The following is a 19,913-nucleotide window of genomic DNA, read 5'->3' on the forward strand; positions in this document are numbered from 1 at the left end:
CGAGATCGAATGACACGAAGGAGCCGAGGAAGGAGTGCGTGAAAGGTAGGAAGTTACCCTCACACCAGCGAGCTCCCATCATTTTATCAGATCAAAATATCGGAACTTCTGATCCGTCCAGGAAGGGAAGGTCGTCGAATGAGTGAGGTCGAAAAGTGACGAAAGACTCGAAGGAGCAACGTATGAGGGAGAGAGGGAACCAGCAGCCGAAGACCTTGCCTCCCTCTCCCTTTTAACGATGCAAGTGGGATTCGCTTGAGGCAGAGATCGTGCGATGTGGGAGGAGGTCGTGCGCGACGTGCGACATGGGAGGGGCAGAGCATGTATTGTATTTTTTTTCTTTTTTTTTTTGGTTCGGTACAGGTCAACAAAGATAATCTTCTTTGTGTTTCCCACAAAGAAATTGTTGCAATTTAGGATCTCTATTCTGTGGTTTTGATGATGACAAACATTATTGATTGAATTGTTATTTTTCTCACTAAATATTTTAGATATTTCTTTTGTCTGTGAGCACTAACATTTCAGGTAAGATATACACCGCTCAAGACCGTTGAAGACTCAAGATTGAGTACAATAGTATGTGAAAGAGTTTATAATTTTATTATCTTTATTTTTACTTCTTGATTTTAGCCACATAAAAGTGTATGCAAATTGGTGACCATGCACACACACAGGGGGAGAGAAAAAATATTTTAAACTTAAAAATTTTTGAACTAATTGTAATGTACAATTTTCAACCGTATTGTACGATCTGTTATCCGAAAATATGCTTAATAACTAATTGAAAAAATTAGTTCATGTGAACTAATCGTATTGTACGATTTTGATCGTACTGTATGATTCGTTACGATCTGAAAACCCTAGCCGCCGGATTAATTTAAGTAATATCTTGAAATTTGATAGTTGAATTAATCGTACTGTACGAATATTTGAAATCTTGCTAAAATTAACCCCCGTAATTAATCCATCAAATCATAGTTTAATTAATGATAGTTGATTGTATTTTACGATATCGATCGTACCAAACCATTAGCAGAGACGAAATTTGGTCGTCCCAAAGATCGTACCAAACAGAACTATGATTTTTGAACTAATCATACTGTATGATATTCATATTGTACTGAACGACCAACTTGAAATCAACTAACCGTACTGTACGAAGAGAGCAATACGAGACAATTAGTATAGACGATTTTCAGTCGTCCCAATAATCGTCTTGTACGAATAAAGGAAATAGAACATATCGTACTGGACAATCTATTGATCGTACTGTACGATTTGTTCATAAAATTTGAACAATTTGTTTGAAAGCTATTTACATCGTACTGGATGGGAAAGGTTTTGAACTAATCGTACTATATGAACAATGGCAGCTAACTTGAATTTTTAGGGTTTCTTGAAGCCTAATACTTAAGTTATGTTTTAAGATTTTCTTACAATAAGAGAGGAACATGTGACAGAAGGAGGAACGTGTGACTGAAGGAGCTCTGAGAGGAGCTTTTGAGAAGAAAATCAAGGTTTGAGAGAGGAAGGAGAAGGTGAGCTTGAGCATGAGGGAGTAGTGTGAGGGGATCACACAGTTGCTTCAGGCTAGTTGCACCCTTACTCCTCCTATGACCCTGGTGAGTCTTTTGGAAGCTCTAGGGAGAGAGGCTTCTTAGTCCAGTCCTCGAGGTTCTCTTCATTCTCCAGGAGGAAGAAAAATGAGCTAAGGTTCTCTGTCATCACTATAAGGTTCTCTGTCATCACTATGAGGAAGAAAAACAAGTCGAGGTTCGATACCGTCATCAGGAGGGGGACATAACGTCCGACACTCCGCCACATCAAAGGTTCTGTGAAAGTATGTAAAGGTTTCTATGACTTCCTATGAGAGAAAAAAGAGAGTCACTTTGTTTTAGTACAAATTCTCAAACCGGAGGACTCCAAGAAGTGAACGTAAGTCAAGGTTGACTGAACCACTAAAAAAATTTCTAGTGTGTTTTTTTCAATTTCACAATTTTGCATTTTTTGTATTTCATTTGCGCTAATAACAATTTGGAAAAAATGTTGATTATTTTTTCGTCACTTAGATCAAAATTTCATCGTCGTAAAATTTAATATTTTTGGATAATATCTCTCGCTTCCGCAATCAATTAAGATTTGGCATTTTAAACTACTGAAATGTTTTTCAAAACTATTGTTATTGTTATTTTGAAGTTAAGAAAACTTTTTGAAGCGTCAATTTACTCCCCCTATTGGGGAGCCTCATACTAGTTTCATAAGATTTAACAACTTTCACGAACTTTCAGAAACATCACCATTGAATAAGACCATTAAATAAAATTCTTTTCAATCAGGTTGTCGTTGGTGAAGGGAAGAATACAAGTCTATAATGGAGCCGTCTCATTTAATAGAATAGAAAGATCAAGGCTAGATGCAATGTTTAAAATTGCGTATTCGGGTATTGAGGCGTTTTTCATTCGTGAGGCGAGGCGTAAGCCTTAAGGCGTTTTGAGGCATAAGCCTCAAAATCAAAAGATTGCGTAAACATAAAATGATAAATTTTTTATATACTAATGAGTGAATAATATAAAACATAAAAAATCATAAGATATTAAGTGAAATCAAAATATCCCAATAATAAGACAACATGAAATATATTTCAACTCAAAATTTTATTTTCCCAAATCCCAATATTCTTTTCATTAACATGTAATTCAAATTTTCAAAAATAAATAGCAATGACATACCACATAAGAACTCATAAGTCATCAGCACTGTCATCACTAAGGGGTTCTTCATTTGAATCATCATTATGATGAAGTTGAACTGCTCTCTCCCCTTCCTCCTCTCCTATAGAGTCCAATGTCGGGCATTTACTTCAAGATTTATGTAAGTTTTAATATATATAGCGTGAGGCGTAAGCCTCATGCCAATGAGGCGAGGCGGGCCTCAACCAAGTTGAGGCGCAAGCCTCATAAAAAAAACTTGAGGCGTAAGCATCGAGGCGTTTTTTACTGGAATTGCGCAAAGGCGGGCCTCAAGGCGAGCCTCATATTGCGCAATTTTAAACCATGGCTAGATGTCATCTTGAAGTAGGTGCTTCCATTGTTGCCAACCATGAGAGACGAACATAAGAAAATAGGACGGAAAAAAAAATAAAATGAAGAGCTAAGAAAATTTCTTTAATGCCATACGAAAATAAGTGAATCATAGAGTACAAGTTAGTTTCAAAGAATAATAGAGGAGAATGTAATCCACAATTTCCTCTAGACAACAAATAAACACTTTCCTAAATAAGAACAACAATACAGGAAATAAAATAAGACATAATGATCAAAAAAGAACAAACAACATTAGCTTGAATCCATTAGCTAGATGGAGCACAAAAAAATGAAACCACCAAATACTGGGAGCAATGAGCTAGAATGAAGTAGAATGGAACCACCTTGAATATGTGAATCTATGGATTATATCAACATTCAATAACATCTAATATTATGACATCTATTATTTTATAGTCTATGACATGATAAAAATGCCATATTTACATATAGATCTTTGTGTTGTTACTCTATCAAAATTTTCAATAATTAGCATTCATATTGCCATTTTCACTATTATGCTGACTGTAATTTAGAATTGTGATGTTCCCATTAAGTTAGATTATATGTTTGCATACAACACACCCTAATTAGTTAATGATTGTTTTTTCAAGAACGCCTCTAATAGAGTAGACAAGTCATGGAAGGGATTTTGCGTACAGCTGTTCAACACCTTTTGTCTGGCACATGTATGACTATGGTTGATGCATGGTGTTAGTTTTAAACATTAGTTTAGTGGCTCGTTTATGCTTTCGATGATTTCTTTGGATGGTAGTACATTAAGATAAATTGTTATATTAATAGTATGTGATATATTTATGAAGTTGTAAATTGTGCATGTTGTAATCATTATGTTGTTATACAAATATACATTTTGGTAACAGTGGATTGGATTCACATGGTTAGTTCACCTCCTTTCATCATGGTCATCCATTCCCACCGCAGTTTATCTACATCCCCAGGACTATCATAATATTGCCACTATAAAACTATCTTACATAACTCGCAATACCCCATACAAAAGAAACAACAAATTAATATCAAAATCTAATATATTGCTAATTACTAAAAAACAACAAACTAAATCACACATAAATCATAAAAGTATGATTTGAATGCTACTTGATACCATCATAAGCACTCTATGTGCTCTGAGGTTCGACATCCTCTTTGAAAGCCTACAAACCATTCCTCCTGCCTGCTTTCTAGAGTTGTACAAATGGGCTCAGACTTATCCTGCCTCTTCTTTTGCCATCTTCAAAACTTTGAGGAAGAGATCATTGAAGCCAAAGGAATTTTAGGAACATTACAAGAATTTGATATTCAAACCCATAAAGTCTTTGATTACAACTTTATAATGTTTTTTAAGGTTTCATTTTTTACTTTCAGACATTAAATCATTTAATTGTATTTTTCATAATGACCAATTGATTTCTCTCGCTCTTAATTCCATGATTCAGGAAAATAAGGAGCTCAAGGCTTGATTTTGTTCGCATTGTTTTGTCAATATTTGTCAAAACAAACAACAAATAGCAAGTAAAAGAGGGACAAACAAAAAGAAAAATCAACCTGAGTTCTTAATGGGTAGATCCGTGTATAAGGAAAAGCCGTTATAGCCGTAAGACATTGAATTGCTGTTTCTCGAACAAGCTGAAAGCAAAACAAACTTATGAAAGTGAAATAAATAAAATCATTGATAATCCCATTTAAGAATGAATAATAGAATACATAAAAAATGTATTGACACAGCAAGCTTCTAACTATAATGCCATGCGGGAACAGAAGTAAAAAAATAACATATGGAAGCGCCTGTGATAAGCTTGTCCTGTGAATGTTAAAACTTAACCAAAGTGAAAGCAAGGTCTTGAGTATCATGTCAGTGCTCTATGATCAGCACTATAAAGATTCATCGCACTGCAATGAAGATCGATTATCATGGGAAGCAGTTATTTTAATTACTCCATGTGTTCATAATATGGCATGAGTTATGAACAGTAACAGAAGCGAAGAAGATGATTATGGTGTCACCACCAAGCAACCGACAAACCCATGACTCAGAAAGCACTAATATTTATAATAAACGTTACTATCTTGTCACATTTCCAATCACTCTAGTCATTCCCATAAACAAAACATGAAATAGGCTTTATCAAGGCTTTATAAGCGCACGCAGAGAGAGAGAGAGAGAGAGAGAGAGAGATACCATCATGTGAGGGTAAGAAAGCAACTTAATCAGGTGATCTATAACTATATGAACGTAGCCTATGATATCCTCTTTTCCTGCAATAAAATAAATTTACATGAAAAATAAGATTACTGCAATCCATAACAATAAAAAATAATTTCATAAACCTTTTCTTCTGTTCATCTTACGACAATAATGGCAAATAGATAACTGTGAGTTCAAGGGATTTGTTTGCCTGAGCTTTTCTTGAAATGCCTTAAAAGGTCAAACAGCCATGAAAGCCAATCAATCCTTTCACAACAAGAATCAAGACAAGTTCGTAAAAACAGAAGAGGATGATGGAATGTTTGGATCCTTAAGTCAACACAAAACTATTATGAATTCCACGATTTAATCAACTCAAAAAGATTCTTACAGAGCCACCCCCTTCTCCCAATTACTGTTGCTAGACACGGGAGATAGTTTAAAAGTAGAGAAAAGTAGAGAAAATGCAGATGATGGTAAGAGTTTGGAGGTAAGAAAATAACTGATGTATGATAAGCAGAGACTATTCCAGGAGAGACCGGTCCAGCCGGCCCAGCCCTTCGGCCGGCTTAGGCAATAAAGCAGGCGAAAATCTGCTGGTCTACAGGCTTCAAATCCCGCCCCCCTTGGGGTGGGATCAACTACCAAACTAAGCGAGTAAGTGTGAGGGATGTTTAGTCCTTTTGCATTATTCTTATGTTTGCTTTAAGTAGAAGTTTATATTAAGATTAGGGCATCTTTTTGGTAGCTGATTTCTGAGTAATGTTGGTGTTCTTGGGCTCTAGCAGTGTCTAGAAAATTTTGGAAAGATTGATCCTCCTCTCGAATAGAAGATCGCTTGTATCTTATTGTTTTCTTCTTCACTACTACGTGATTCTTGTTGTTATTTGTGTTGTGTGAAATTGTGTGGTGAAATTTGGCTGAATTCACATCCTTGGTAGGAATCTCTTGAGTTCTTCCCATCAATGTCCTCAAGAGACCATAGTAGTTGCTAGCAACATTGGACTGCCAAGAAGAAACAAAAAAAAGTGGATCCTTTGAGGGATTAACAAAGAAAAAAAACAATGGGAAAAAAGTAGTAAAAGAGAGGGGGGAGGAATAAGGAGAGATTATTGGCAGAGAGGATGAACCAAAATGCCAATGTGGCTGCAATAATAAACTTCGAAAGGAGAAAGTGAAGAGGAAAGCTTTGAGGAGGCACAAACTTCGCTTAAAAAACCTTAAGAGGACTAACAACCGTGAAAGCCAAACAATCTTTTCAGAAGAAGAATCAAGACAAGTTGTAAAAATAAAAAAAGAGAATAGAGGATAGCCAAGCATGGATCCTTAGGCTACCAAATAGTTATTATGAATTCACCTTTTGATCAACTCCAACGGATTATTAGATTGACTACTTCAGTACCAAGCACCATAATAGAATCATCCCCTTCCCCCGATTACTGCCATTTAGAACCATCCCCTTCTCCCAATTAATGTCATTGCTGGACCATACTTGTCAATGGAGAATAGCGCAGCATGCGCAAAGTTCCCAATGGAGACATGGCGCATAGTGCACAACGCACCACGTGCCATTTTGAACACGGTGCAAAATAAGAAATCATTATAAAAATCATTATATGGATCTTATTTTAGAGTGTCAATCAAGTTGGGTAAGGCTTGGTTGAATATGTTTGTGGTCTAAAGTTTAAACCATTAAAGTGAGCTTCAAGTTCGTCCAAAATTTCTACTAAAACAAAGTCAAATAAAACATAACTAAAATATTTTGATCATATTAAATAATTTTAAAAATAATTATTACATTATTTTAGAAATTAAAATATATAAATAATTAAAACTATTTATAATTATATTAAAATTCCCTAATATTCAAATTGTGCATCTTGTGCGCCATTGCGGACACGGCGCAAATTGCGCGAACAAACTTCAACATGTGTGTTGCGCCATGCATCTTGCATCATAGGTGAGCCACGTCATGCGCCATGGCGGGCGCCATTTTGCGCCATTGACAACTATGTACTGGGCAACGAAGATAGTTTAATAGGGAAGAAAAGTAGCCTAAATGTTGAGGATGGTACGAGTTGGAGGAAAAAAACTACTAATGATCTCCAATGACCATAATAGTTTTTAACAGCATAGTACATCTTTCAAGAGATTAACAACGGAAAAAAGACAATGAAAAAATAAAAGTACATAGAAAAGTGAGAAAGAGAGAGGTGGGAAGGAGAGATTATAGGCAGGGAGGATGAAGCAAAATGCCAATTTGGCTGTCAAAAATAAACTTGGAAAGGATGTGTCTGAAGCTTTGAGGAGGCCAACGTGGGCACCTGGTAAAAAGGCCAGCAGCCAAAAACACCATGAACTTCAGGATGATGTCAGAAAACAGATGGGATAAGAGAAAGAAAAGTAATAATGAAGAAATGTGATTCACGTATGAATGGAGTCAAAGAGGCAAGAGAGCACCAACTGGAGATGACTTGAGATGGCATCAACTGAGGTGAAGGAATGGAGAATAATGATATTGAGAGAAGAACAAGTAAAAAAGGCTAGAGAATTAGCAGACTGAAGAGTAGGAGAGAAGGAAAGATGAAATTATAACTACATGTCAGTTACACTGCCTAGAAGAGTTTTATTAACTCCAAACTATTCAACACTCAAGCTTTAACACAAATGGATTCATTTTATGAGTATGGCGTAAGTGTTGTGATCGGCTATCAACCAAAGATCAATACTCAACCATTCTAATTCAGGCGTGGGACAAGAAATAATGGTTTTAGGTCAAGTATAAGGTGATCATAACATTTTAAAAACACCAGAAATATGGCATAATGCTCAAATATATTGCTAGGAAGGAACCTTATCATACCAACATAGAATTAAAATAGATGTAGAATATAATTTTCAGCAATATAAGAAAGTATGACTTGAAAGGCTGGCAGTTAGAAAGATATTTGTTAATGAAATCAAAAAAGTATTATTTTCATACAAAGTTGCTATAACAAACAAGGTTTGTTTCTAATTTATTATCCTGACCAAATCATAAATTTGTTGCCAATTGTATAAGATAGCCACAAAGAAATCATAAAAGATCAAATAAATACCGCATGGATAAGACGAAAGCCTGACACCAAAATTCCAACTAGCTCAACTATAGATTATACTTAAAATTCGGACATGAATGTAAGGGTAAGAAAATGTTTTGATTTTGTTTCAACCTCGATCTGATATGTCACTAGTATAACCCCCAAGACTGAAAGGAACATGAATATACAAGTGTGTATGGGTTGTATGGCTTTCTTCTGTGCCCACAGCATAAAAGTTAAACTTCCTAATAAATAATAGTCAAAGTTGTTAAACGATGGATTATAAAGTCCACTAGAAATTTTAATTTAATGTATTAATCATCGAACCACTAAACTTTAGAGTAGCTATGTTCTTTCAATTGATATGATTTCCTTTGCCACACTGTTCGAATGCGCGTGGGCTGGGCAGTTAGGGGTGAGGGAACCTCATGCCATGTATTGTAGCTTCACCTTTCTCGTCAATAAGAAACCCAGATAGCACTAAAAGCAAGCTATATATCAGATCTTTGTTGAGAATATCAGAATCTAAAACAGATAAACTATCCAACAATAATGGCAAGACCTGCATAACGAAATAGAACCAGATTCAGCAAAATCATAATCATAGTTTCGTCAAAATGCAAAAATGAAAGTTTTGACTCAACTGGAGACAATATCTCCAAAACAAACCTTCTTTGCATCTGCAACAAGAACGGTCAATGGCATCCCAGAAATAGTGTGGCCAAAAGCTCGATAAAGTAAAGCTCTGTATTTTAGGAGTATAATTAATAAACAAAAGTATAATAATCATCCAGATAATGGTGAAGATGAAAGAATTGAACAGTAACTGCAAAGTAGCCCGGTCCAACTATTCTTCGAAAATAAAATTACTTATGTACACAAGGTAAAAGCAAGTAAAATAGCATGCAAAATCAATAAGAATGGCTCTGTAAGCAACAAAGAGCTCGCTGATCAGGAAAATAATCAAAGGCCACAAGATTTGTATTGGCAAATAAGAGATTCATTTTAGTAAGCATACCAAATAATTTCTCTTTTTGTCAAACCAAGTGAAATTATGATATTGTTCGACAGAGGAAAATTCCTAATTACAAAAATTGTAACCAAAGAAAGCATGGTAACTTTCTGAAAATTGTATATAAAAAAATTTGGAAATGTCACAACAAATAGATTTTATGTTGCATTATAATGACAGATATCTGAAGTAAATATTGAGGATGAAGAGGATGAGTAGATGACACAAAAGGAAGAATAGAGAAGAGAATAGATGATGAAAAAAATATATAGTAATATTAGAATAACCCAAGCTATAGAAGCTACAAACTTCAAGTAATTTAACTATGAATTTTTAAGATAGATTAGTCTAGTAAGATTTCAAAACATAGAACGCAATGGAACTTGAAAATTCACCATTTTTTACAGCAGAACCATGTGATATTTCTTTTTTTCATTCCCTTGAAAAGTACTCTTTATTCTTCAATAAATTTATAAGTGATAGCTATTGATTTCTCAGGAATTCACTTCGCTTGGATAAGAGCCTATAAATTGTATTGTCTTGACGGTGTAGCACTTGTCAAGGCATTTATATAATGACACTCAGTAAGCAAATGTAATATCAAGAGGAAAAGGAGGCCTGTGAACTACAGTACAGAAATGGACAAATCTACCACACTATAGAGTGGGGAAAACAGTAGTTTAAAGGCTGAAAGTGTTACTTTGTTCTTGGTGAATTACATTCCTTAATGGCTGAGTGCAAAACTGGCAGCATACTCGAGAAGAACCTTTGCTTATAGAGAGGCCTTATAATTGCATGGAAATTTTTATTCAGGCAAACATCAGAGTCACTCAAAAGCAAATGGAATGCATCAGCTGCTGATCTCGCAACAAGATAGTGCATATCCTCTCCAATGAAATTGCCGGATTGATGATGGGAAGATGATGGAACAATATTCTTATTTGATAGCAAACACTTCAAAATAACCATTGATATGTCTTTAACTCGACCATGTCCCCGCATTAGTAAGGCTTTCCCAAACCATGCAATCCCAATGACAGCATTGATTTGTAAGTTTGAACAAAAATGCATGGAAGCACCATCATTGCTGTTAAGCATATGAGGTTCATTTTGATGGTTATTACTGAGTACACTGGAAAAAGAGTCAAGAATCATCTCAATAGTTTCTTCAAGGATGACAGCATTAGGTAACTTGTTAGCAACCGAAGCCAAGGCTTGAGCTGCAGGAAGATGCCCTTTAAGTGTAAAAACCAAGAGAAGGTTCAGCAATCTTGCCACATTAGTTAGTGGTGTTTGCTGATGAAGGGCCGTCACAATCGATGCAAGAAAGTATAGAAGCATTTTATTTTTACATGATAATTCACAGAAATCTGGAATAAGTTGAAACCCTTCCAGTATACTGGAAGAAACAAGGAGAGCATTTGATGGAAGATTCGCTGATGCTAGCATAATATTATATGCCTTTTCTAGGATTATATACTGGTTGTTCTCCGCACAGCCCCTGACAACAAGCTTCATTGTCATCATCATTTTATCCAGTAGATCCTACATGTAAAATACAACTAAGCCATCATCAGAAATCAATATAGAGATTGACATGACTTTTTTAAATAAGTTAATCATCTGCAAAATTTATTAGGCATCTCTAAAACACCAAGAAGACTTCTGAGCAAGTTAAAGATATTGTACTAACAATTAACTAAGAATGCTCGATTTTATTCTATCCTTTTAACTACGCAGTTTCAACCAAATTGATTTATATTCCTAAAAGAGTATTAAGCACCAGTACCTGCATTTCAGGCTTCATCTTAAAAGCAATATTATCTTCCATCTGCTCTAATATATTGATAACAAAATGCATCCCAGGTTGCTCAATGCTTCCAGAGGTATGGCACCTGATCCAGAATTAAACATAAATAAATTCAGCCACTTCTCAAGAAAACATTCCCAGTACTACGGAAAATAATTATCTTACCTTAAAACATCAATATTAAGAAGCAACAAAATGACGAATTCACAGAGAAAGACCAAGCAAGTACTTTTGAATACCTATATTGATAAGGGTTTTGAAATCACCAACTATAAAAAGGTGATTAGGATCATACAACACAGGTATGCAAAAGCTTAGCAACATGAATAAGCGCTTGGATATTTCACAAATTAGCACATTAAGTGAAGCAACTGAACCATTTATGCTACATTCAATACTAAGGTTGGCCTTCAATATAAGCATGTAGTTCCAACATTCGTGAAACTAAAGGAACAAAATCACTCATTTTGGGAAGTTCCACCAATTATAAAAAATAATGAGGCCAGTAACAAGGATCACATTTTCATAAATCAAACATATTCAATCTAAAGAACAGCTCTAATACCAAAGATATGCTTATAGCTAGATCAAAGGGTTTCTGCTAATTTTACTGTTTTGAGTTTTATTCAAAAATACTGTTGCATTCGAGAATTTAATATTCTGACAGATAACGACAAAATAACAATGCTTCTAGCCATGACGTCAAAACAAAGTCAACAACCGCAAACAATTCTAGAAAATTCATTTGATGCATACAATACATCAGCCCTAAAAACAATGGATATCTATCATCAACATTTGATGGATGGTGATCAAGCAGTCACTGGACGAGGTTCAAGCTGTTAGAGAGGGCTAAATGAAAAATTAGATCTGTCTACAACATAAAAAGCAGTACACCAAAGAGATTTTATAGCAAGACAGACCTAGCTACAATTCAACATTGTTGCCATGTCCCAAGTCCTGGATAAGAAAAGTGGAGGGTTGCATTAGATGATCGACAACTAGCATAAAACTTGTCGAATAATCATGACATGAATCATTTAATACATTGTGTTAATGCTACGCCGTTCCCTGTAAGCGACGTGTTGTATGGCCTAAATACAGCTACAAGTGTGTAAGGGTCATTGCACCGGCGTCCGGGTGCAATGTTAAATAGGCAAAGGTTCCCACATCATGGATAGATATGAGCAAAGAAGCTAACCCATGAAACTAAAATTAAGATTGGAACTTGGAATATAGATTCCCTTACAGGCAAATTAATGAAATTAATATATATTATAAAAAAATGAAATTAATATATATTATGATTTATAGGAAGATAAATATTCTATGCATTCAACAAACTAAATGGGCTAGAAAGAAGGCCAAGGAAATTGATAATTCAATATTCAAATTATAGTATTCCGGTAGGAGTTGTACTAGAAATGATATAAGTGTGATTATAGATAAGAGTTTAAAAGATAATGTTGTAAAAATTAATAGAATTATAGATCGAATTAGAGTTTTAAAGACTGTTGTTGATTATTAAGATTATTAATATTATAAGTGTTTATGCTCCCAAAGTAGGTTTAAATATGTATTCAAAATTAAAAAATTTAATGACCTAAAAAATTTAATATAAAAGATCTCTTGAATAAAAAGGGTTTTTAATGGAGGAGATTTAAAAGGACGTTTGGTAGAGAGCTATAAATTTAGAAGCATTCATGGTGGTTATGGATTTAGAGCGACTAATGAAGGTGGTAAGATCATATTAATTTTTTCTTTAGCTTCTAATTTGGTAATTGTGAATATCTTATCTAAGAAAAAAATGAGCATCTCATCACCTATAAGAATGGTTATAGTAAACCTTAAATTGATTATTTTCTTCTAAGAAAAATAAATCATTTAGATTGCAACGATTGTAAAGTTATTCCGAGTGAAAATTTATGTACCAACATTGCTTATTAGTTTTAGACTTTAAGATGAAGGGGAAAAAATTAAAAAATAAAGTAAATCATTGTTCTAAGATTAAATGGGGGCATTTAAAGAATATTAATTAAAATACTTTTGAGAGTAAGATTAAATTTTGTATGTGCACGAAGAAGCTAATGTTATATGGGAAAAAGTAGCTAGTGATATTAAAAATATTGCAAAAGATGTGTTTCGAGTATCAAAGTGAAAAACTACTAATAGTGAAAATAGTTGGTTATATAATCAAAATGTATAAGAAAATATAAAAAAATAAAAAGATTTGTTATAAAAATTGATTTAGATGTAAAAATTATGATAATTAGGAAAGATATAAAGAGGCATATAAGAAGTCTAAGAAAGCAATGTACAATGAAAAGATTTTAGTTTTTAATGATTTATATTATAGTTTAAAATTACGCAATAAGAGGCACGCCTCTGCGAAAATTTGGACCAAAAACGCCTCATTGCCTAAGCAATTTTGGTGTTTGCTGAGGCTTACGCCTCAAGCTTGGTGAGGCACGCCTCAATTGCGCAATTAATGTTGAGGTGTGCGCCTCATAGAAAGGGTCCCACTTACTTAGCATAAAAATGAATTTTGTTTCTCCCTTCTACCGGTCCAAGCCAAACCGCAAGCTCCCGAACCCGCAAGCCTTCGTTCCCGATCCCGCAAGCTCCCGAAGCCGGCTATCCCGCACGTCTCTGCCGCTACTCCCGCCGGCGCCGCCTCTTGCCGATGAGTTCCTTATTTCTAGCCGCCCCTCTACATCACTTCTTGAAGAGTAGAGTTTTTTTTTTTTTTAAGTTTAGGGTATGATTTTTCAACTTATATGAAAGCTAGGGTTTTAAATTTTGTTTGAGTTTTTTTTATTTTATTTTGCTTTTTTCCTTTAGAAAATATGGTTAAGGGCAAGGAAAAGTGTAATACGTCAGTGCGGAGGGACCCTTGTGGAAATATAGTGTACAAGTTGACATAAGCGGCGGTGAGAAGACTTATGTGTATTTGAAATGCAATTTTTGCGAAAAAGTGGTGAAGGGCAGAGTTACCCGAATGAAGGAACACTTATCATGCTCTCATAAAAACGTAGCACCGTATGCCAATGTGCCGGACAAGGAGAATGATGAAATTATTGCTTACAAAAAGTAAAGTACCACGACAAAACACTTACAACAGGAGCAATTTGATGACAAGGTCGAACATGGTGCTTACTTCGGGAGCGAGAGTGGAAAGTGCTCTTCCTCCACTATACATAATAAAGGAGCACGGGGTCCGATGGACCAATATATGACTAATCCAGGAGTGGATAGAGGACAAGCACAAATGATGCCTATTGCTGGTACCAGAGAGGTTCGACGCCAGGTTTGCATGGATATTAGTATTTTTTTTTTTTTTTGAGAATGTCATAACATTTAATGTTGCAACATCGTCGGCCTACTTCAATATGCTGCGGTCTATAGGATAGTATGGGAGAGGGTTGAAGGCACCTTCCATGTATGAGTTGCGAAGATGGATATTGAAGGAGGAGCTGCATAACACAGAGTATAGCATTGACGAAATTAAACGGACATGGATTGAGACTGGTGTTAACATTATGTCAGATGGATAGTCTGACATGAAAAGCAGGAGCTTGATTAATATCCTTGTTAACAATCCCTACGGCATGGTATTTACGATCAGTTGAAGCTTCATATGAGGATAAAAATGCTGCATTCATTTTCAATTTATTAGATAGGGTTGTTGATGAGATTGGGGAGCAATTGGTTGTTCAGGTGGTGATTGACAATGTCAGTGCATACAAAGCAGCTGATCAGATATTGATGGAGAAGAGGAAACACCTATATTGGACCCTCTGCGCAGCGCATTGTATCGATCTCATATTGGAGGAACTTGGTGATTTACCTCAACACAAGCGCGCTCTTTCTAGGGTGAAGAAGATCACAAAATTCATCTACAACCACTCATGGGTCTTAGTCTTGATGAGAAAGTTTTCAAAAAAGGAAATCATTCGCCCTGCAACCACTAGGTTCGTTATTACATTTGTGCACTGCAAATAATTTTCAATTCCTAATGCAAGTTTATTCTACCGGTTTGCCACATCTTATTTGACACTGCATAGCCTATTGGATGTGAGACAACCTCTTAAAGCAATGTTTAAATCAACAGAATGGCTTAACTTTGCGTGGGAAAAGAAAACTGAGGGGAAGGAAATACGAAGCTAATTCTGAATGATAAATTTTGGGCTACTGTGACCTATGCCATATTGAGGACGAGACCCTTAGTGCAAGTTCTACGTTTAGTAGAGGCCGAGAAGAAACCAGCCATGAGTTTTATTTATAATGCTATGGATGAGGCAAAGGAGTTGATTACACATAACTTAGGAGGAGAGGAGGCAAGTTATAGAGAGATTTGGGATATCATTGATGCTCGATGGAAAGTCCAGTTACACCGTCATCTACATGCAGCGGCATATTATCTCAATCCTCAATTTTAATATTCAAAGAGGAAATCCTCAAACCATGAGGTGAAGCTTAGCTTGTATCATTGCATGGAACAGCTAATATCGGACCAGACAGTCAAGGAGCTGCAGATTTACAACTTGTTCTATTTCGAAATAGGGAGGGATTTTTTGATCTGCAAGCAGCAAAATCAACTGTTATCAAACGGTCTCCAGGTATACTTATTTTAGTAAATGCATAACACTTTAATATGTTATGATGATCATTTTTTTCTTGGAAATAGTTGAATAGTGGATCCAATTTAGCGATTCAACTCCTGAATTACAGAGTTTTACTGTTAGAGTTTTGGGCTCACTTGTTCTTCTTCTGGGTGTGAGCGAAACTGTAGTACATATAGTTAAGCGCAAACAAAGAGAAGAAATTGGCTTTCAACACTCAGAATGAACTCCCTTGTGTATATTATGCACAACAAGAGGTTGAGAGATAGGAGATTGAGGAATAAGGGGTTGAAGAATGATGAGAACCCGTTGGTGTGTGATGATGTGTCATCTGATAATGAGTGATTCATAGATGATGAGAAAGATTTGCCATTATCAGACCTGCAGCTAGAGGATCTATGTGTAGAAGTCTTAAAGGGCGAAACAGATCAAGTGGACACTTCCACTAGTACCACACCACACACATCCTTTAGTTCTGCAGCACAACAACCAAATAAAGGTATTCCACAACTTCTTGTATGCTATTGCATTATATTTATATCAAGTGAACAATTAAAATGATAATGATCATTCTTATTGAACAGGGAAGAGAAAAGTGAGTCACATTGAAGATGATGAAGATATGACATTCATAGATACAATTGGAGAAGAAGATTTCCTTGAAGACCCATTTAGTGATGTGATAAGATTGGATTTTATATGTTCTTTCTTAATTGTACTTTGGGAGTTTTGATAGACTAATATTTTGTGGTTTTGTACTTTGGGACATAATTTTATTACATCTATTTTCTTACTTTCCACTAATTGCACATGTCATTTAGATGTTTTATTGTATGATAGAAACTTGTTATTTTTTACCTGCTAAAACCATTAAATTCTCATTTACACAATTCTGCATCCATGAGGCTTACGCCTCGCCTCACGGACGAAAAACGCCTCAAGGCTTATTTACGCAATTTTAAACCTTGATTTTTATAATAGATTAGATACTAAGAAAGACAAAAGATATATGTATAAGTTAGCTAAACAAAGAGAAAGTAGTAAGGATTTAGTAGTGTATTAAGGATGAGTAAAGTGTATTAAGGATGAAGATCAAAAAGTTTTTTATTAGAAGATGATATTCAACAAAAGTGAATGAGATATTTTGCTAAATATTTTAATGAAGATTATGAGAATGTGATTGAATTTAGTGACCTTAACACCCTAAATGAAAATAATTATTTTTATTTTTATCGGTGTATTAGTAAAACTGAAGTTAGAGAGGCTTTAAAGAAAATAAAATATGAAAAAGCTGTTGGACCTAATGATATTCCTATAGAGATGTGGAAATACTTAGGAGATGAAGGAATTTATTATCTTACTAACCTTTTTAATATTATTTTAAAAATTAAAAAGATGTCAGAAGAGTGGAGAATGAGTGTATTGATTCTTATCTTTAAGAATAAAGGTGATGCTCCAGATTGTGTGAATTATAGAGGAATTAAGTTAATGTATTATACTTGAAAACGATGGGAGAGAGTTCTAGAGCATAGGTTGCAACATGGCACTGATGTACTCATGTAAAGCAAGCATTGTCAAACAGCAAGAAACGATGAACAAAGTCGGAGGGATCCAGGTGAAGAATATTGCGGCCCTTTTGTCGAACAGCATTTCAGGTCTAGGTTAAAAAAAATTGATAATTGAGGCGTATGCCTCGTACAAGTGAAGCGAGGTCGCCTCAAGGCAAACTGACACGTACGCCTCATATGAGAAGCTAGAGGTGTGCCATGCCATTCAAGAATGTTACCACCAAACATATTATCAACTTCTTTACTCACAATATTGTACATAAATTCAGTGTGCCATGTCGTATTTACTCACCCGACTTTAAAAGCATAAAGATACACAAAACATTGATATTCAACATATAATTGATTGGTGATATTCATCAATTTATAATCCAATATAGTATGACTTAGGATAAACTTTCAACAAAACAATGATAAAACTACTCAAGAAGATCCTTGTTAAGAATAAAATAAAATAGCATACTAAAATAATAGAAGTGTAATGAGCGCTTCGAACCACCTACAACATACTAATAAAAATACTCTTTACGCGTTGGGGTTAGAAGCCAAAGTAGCACTTTAGGTCACAATGAAATCAGACTACTGCTCAAAAAAAATCTTGAGACTTCTCGAACAAAAATGCCAAGATTTGCTTATAATTTAGTGCCTAGAATATTTCAAGCGGAGAAGATGTTGATGTTTAGAAGGTCATTCATCCCTCACTGAAAGATAAGTGACAAATTTGAGCCTAATTAGAAAGTCCATTCATCATCAAAAATACATACCGAGGAGCTTATCAACTAATTAATTTGAATGGTAAAAAGACCTACACCACTGATCAACATTTCATACTTAAAGAAATACCATGAATAAAGACCAAGTAAAGAAATATTGTACCTAAACCCCCTTTGTAAGAAAAAAAAAATCTTTTTTGTCAACACCAACCCATGTGTTAAATTTTCTTGCAACTATCTTGTGAGGCACGAATGTGTTTCAAGATTATCATGAAAATCCCTTTGTATGATAGGGAGCAGTTTTTTTTTAAATTCTATAGCTAATGTTTGGTAGAATCCTGTATATTAGCAAAGTCAAAATCTCATTTCCATCAACAAGATTACAAAAGCATAAAGCGAAGATCGAAGACCGAAGGAACTTCTCTTCATTAACAAATACAACAAATCAAAAAGCATGAAATCAAAGAAGTTATCCCATAATTTATATAAACTCAAGGCTGAACTCAAGGAATCTTGTTGTCAATAAATCCACTACGCACAAAGCATTGGACCAATGATGCTCTACGGCTTAACATAAGCCCCGACGGCAATATCACCGACGTCCATCCTTTGCTAAGCCCCACTAAAGGAGAGAGCATAGATCACAATGCATGCTTAGCTTATAACAAGTAAATAAAGATAATTCAAGCCAATTCCTACAAGTTAGCCTCATAAAGCATAGAATAAAAGGAACCTTAAATTGCATAAATGCTAAAACGAGACCTTCAACAAGTCCGCCAAAGTAAAAAAGTACAAGATAGAGTATACTCATTTTTACTAACAAGTCAAAAGGATATTTCAGGTCAATCCATTAAAGTCCTTTAAAGCACAAAGTTGTGAAAGAAAAAAATTCAAATTCTAAAATTATTTAAAAAAAAGGCATCATCATCAAGTCAATCAAGTACAAGGCGTTGGACTAATAGCAACCCTTATTGGCTCAACAAGCTACATAGCCAAGCCAAAAGAAATTCAAATTTTACACCCAACCCAAGAATCAAACTCATTCAAAATCAAAAGAAATCACCAAGATCACAAATTTCAAGATATGATGAAGCATTAATCAGCACACTTAACAGTGAATAAGCTAAAGTGTAATTCACATCTCGCATTAACATTTGTGCATGCCTCCGAAGATTTGCAAATAACTCCAATTGTAACATCCAACCACTCTTGGATATTTGCAAAGTCAAACCTACAACATAACATCCAAGCAAACTCTAGAAGATCTAAAAGTTAAACCCTTAGTGTGACATCCAGAATAAATATTTAGTGATTAAGAAGGTCTATCAATTTGAAATAAAATTTATTCACTCTAAGCGTCCCCTGGAAGTGACGCGCTGTATGGCCTAAATACAGTGACAAGTGTGCAAGGGCCGCTGCACCGGCGCCCGGGTGCAGTGTTAAATAGGCAAGGGTTCCCACATCAAGGACGTATGTGGGCAAAGAAGCTAGTCCATGAAACTAAAATTAGGATAGGAACTTGGAATATAGGTTCCCTTACAGGAAAATTAATGGAATTAATAGATATTATGATTCATAGGAAGTTAAATATTTTGTGCATTCAGGAAACTAAATGGGTTGGAGATAAGGCTAAGGAAATTGATAGTTTAGGATTTAAACTTTGGTATTCGGGTAGGAGTCGTACTAGAAATGGTGTAGGTGTTATTATAGATAAGAGTTTAAAGGATAATATTATAAAAATTAATAGGATTGGAGATAGAATTATAGCTTTAAAGATTATTGTTGAGGATAAAATTGTTAATATTATAAGTGCTTA

At 35.0% G+C, this 19,913-nt stretch overlaps 1 protein-coding gene across 13 annotated transcripts in view; it reads right to left on the reverse strand.

Annotated features, from left to right (window-relative positions):
- The window catches only part of LOC110095659 (MMS19 nucleotide excision repair protein homolog), a 97,662-nt gene that overhangs the window by 19,777 nt on the left and 57,972 nt on the right, over nt 1–19,913 (reverse strand). For 8 of the 13 annotated variants that reach the window (XR_003702153.1, XR_003702152.1, XM_020821282.2 and 5 more), the window contains 6 exons: nt 11,174–11,279; nt 10,085–10,929; nt 9,042–9,117; nt 8,823–8,934; nt 5,287–5,363; nt 4,653–4,733 (listed from right to left, as the gene is read on the reverse strand). Coding sequence is in view for 7 of the 13 variants with exons in the window: in XM_020821282.2 (XP_020676941.1) it covers nt 4,653–4,733; nt 5,287–5,363; nt 8,823–8,934; nt 9,042–9,117; nt 10,085–10,929; nt 11,174–11,279 (1,297 nt within the window). In the remaining 6 variants the exon portion in view is untranslated. Of the gene's footprint in view, nt 1–4,652; nt 4,734–5,286; nt 5,364–8,699; nt 8,935–9,016; nt 9,118–10,084; nt 10,930–11,173; nt 11,280–19,913 lie in introns of those variants that run through there. The other 5 variants (XR_003702154.1, XR_003702157.1, XR_003702156.1 and 2 more) reach the window with 5 other exon arrangements.

Source organism: Dendrobium catenatum, unplaced genomic scaffold (genome assembly GCF_001605985.2).
Source record: "Dendrobium catenatum unplaced genomic scaffold, ASM160598v2 fragScaff_scaffold_1163, whole genome shotgun sequence".
Lineage (NCBI taxonomy): Eukaryota > Viridiplantae > Streptophyta > Magnoliopsida > Asparagales > Orchidaceae > Dendrobium > Dendrobium catenatum.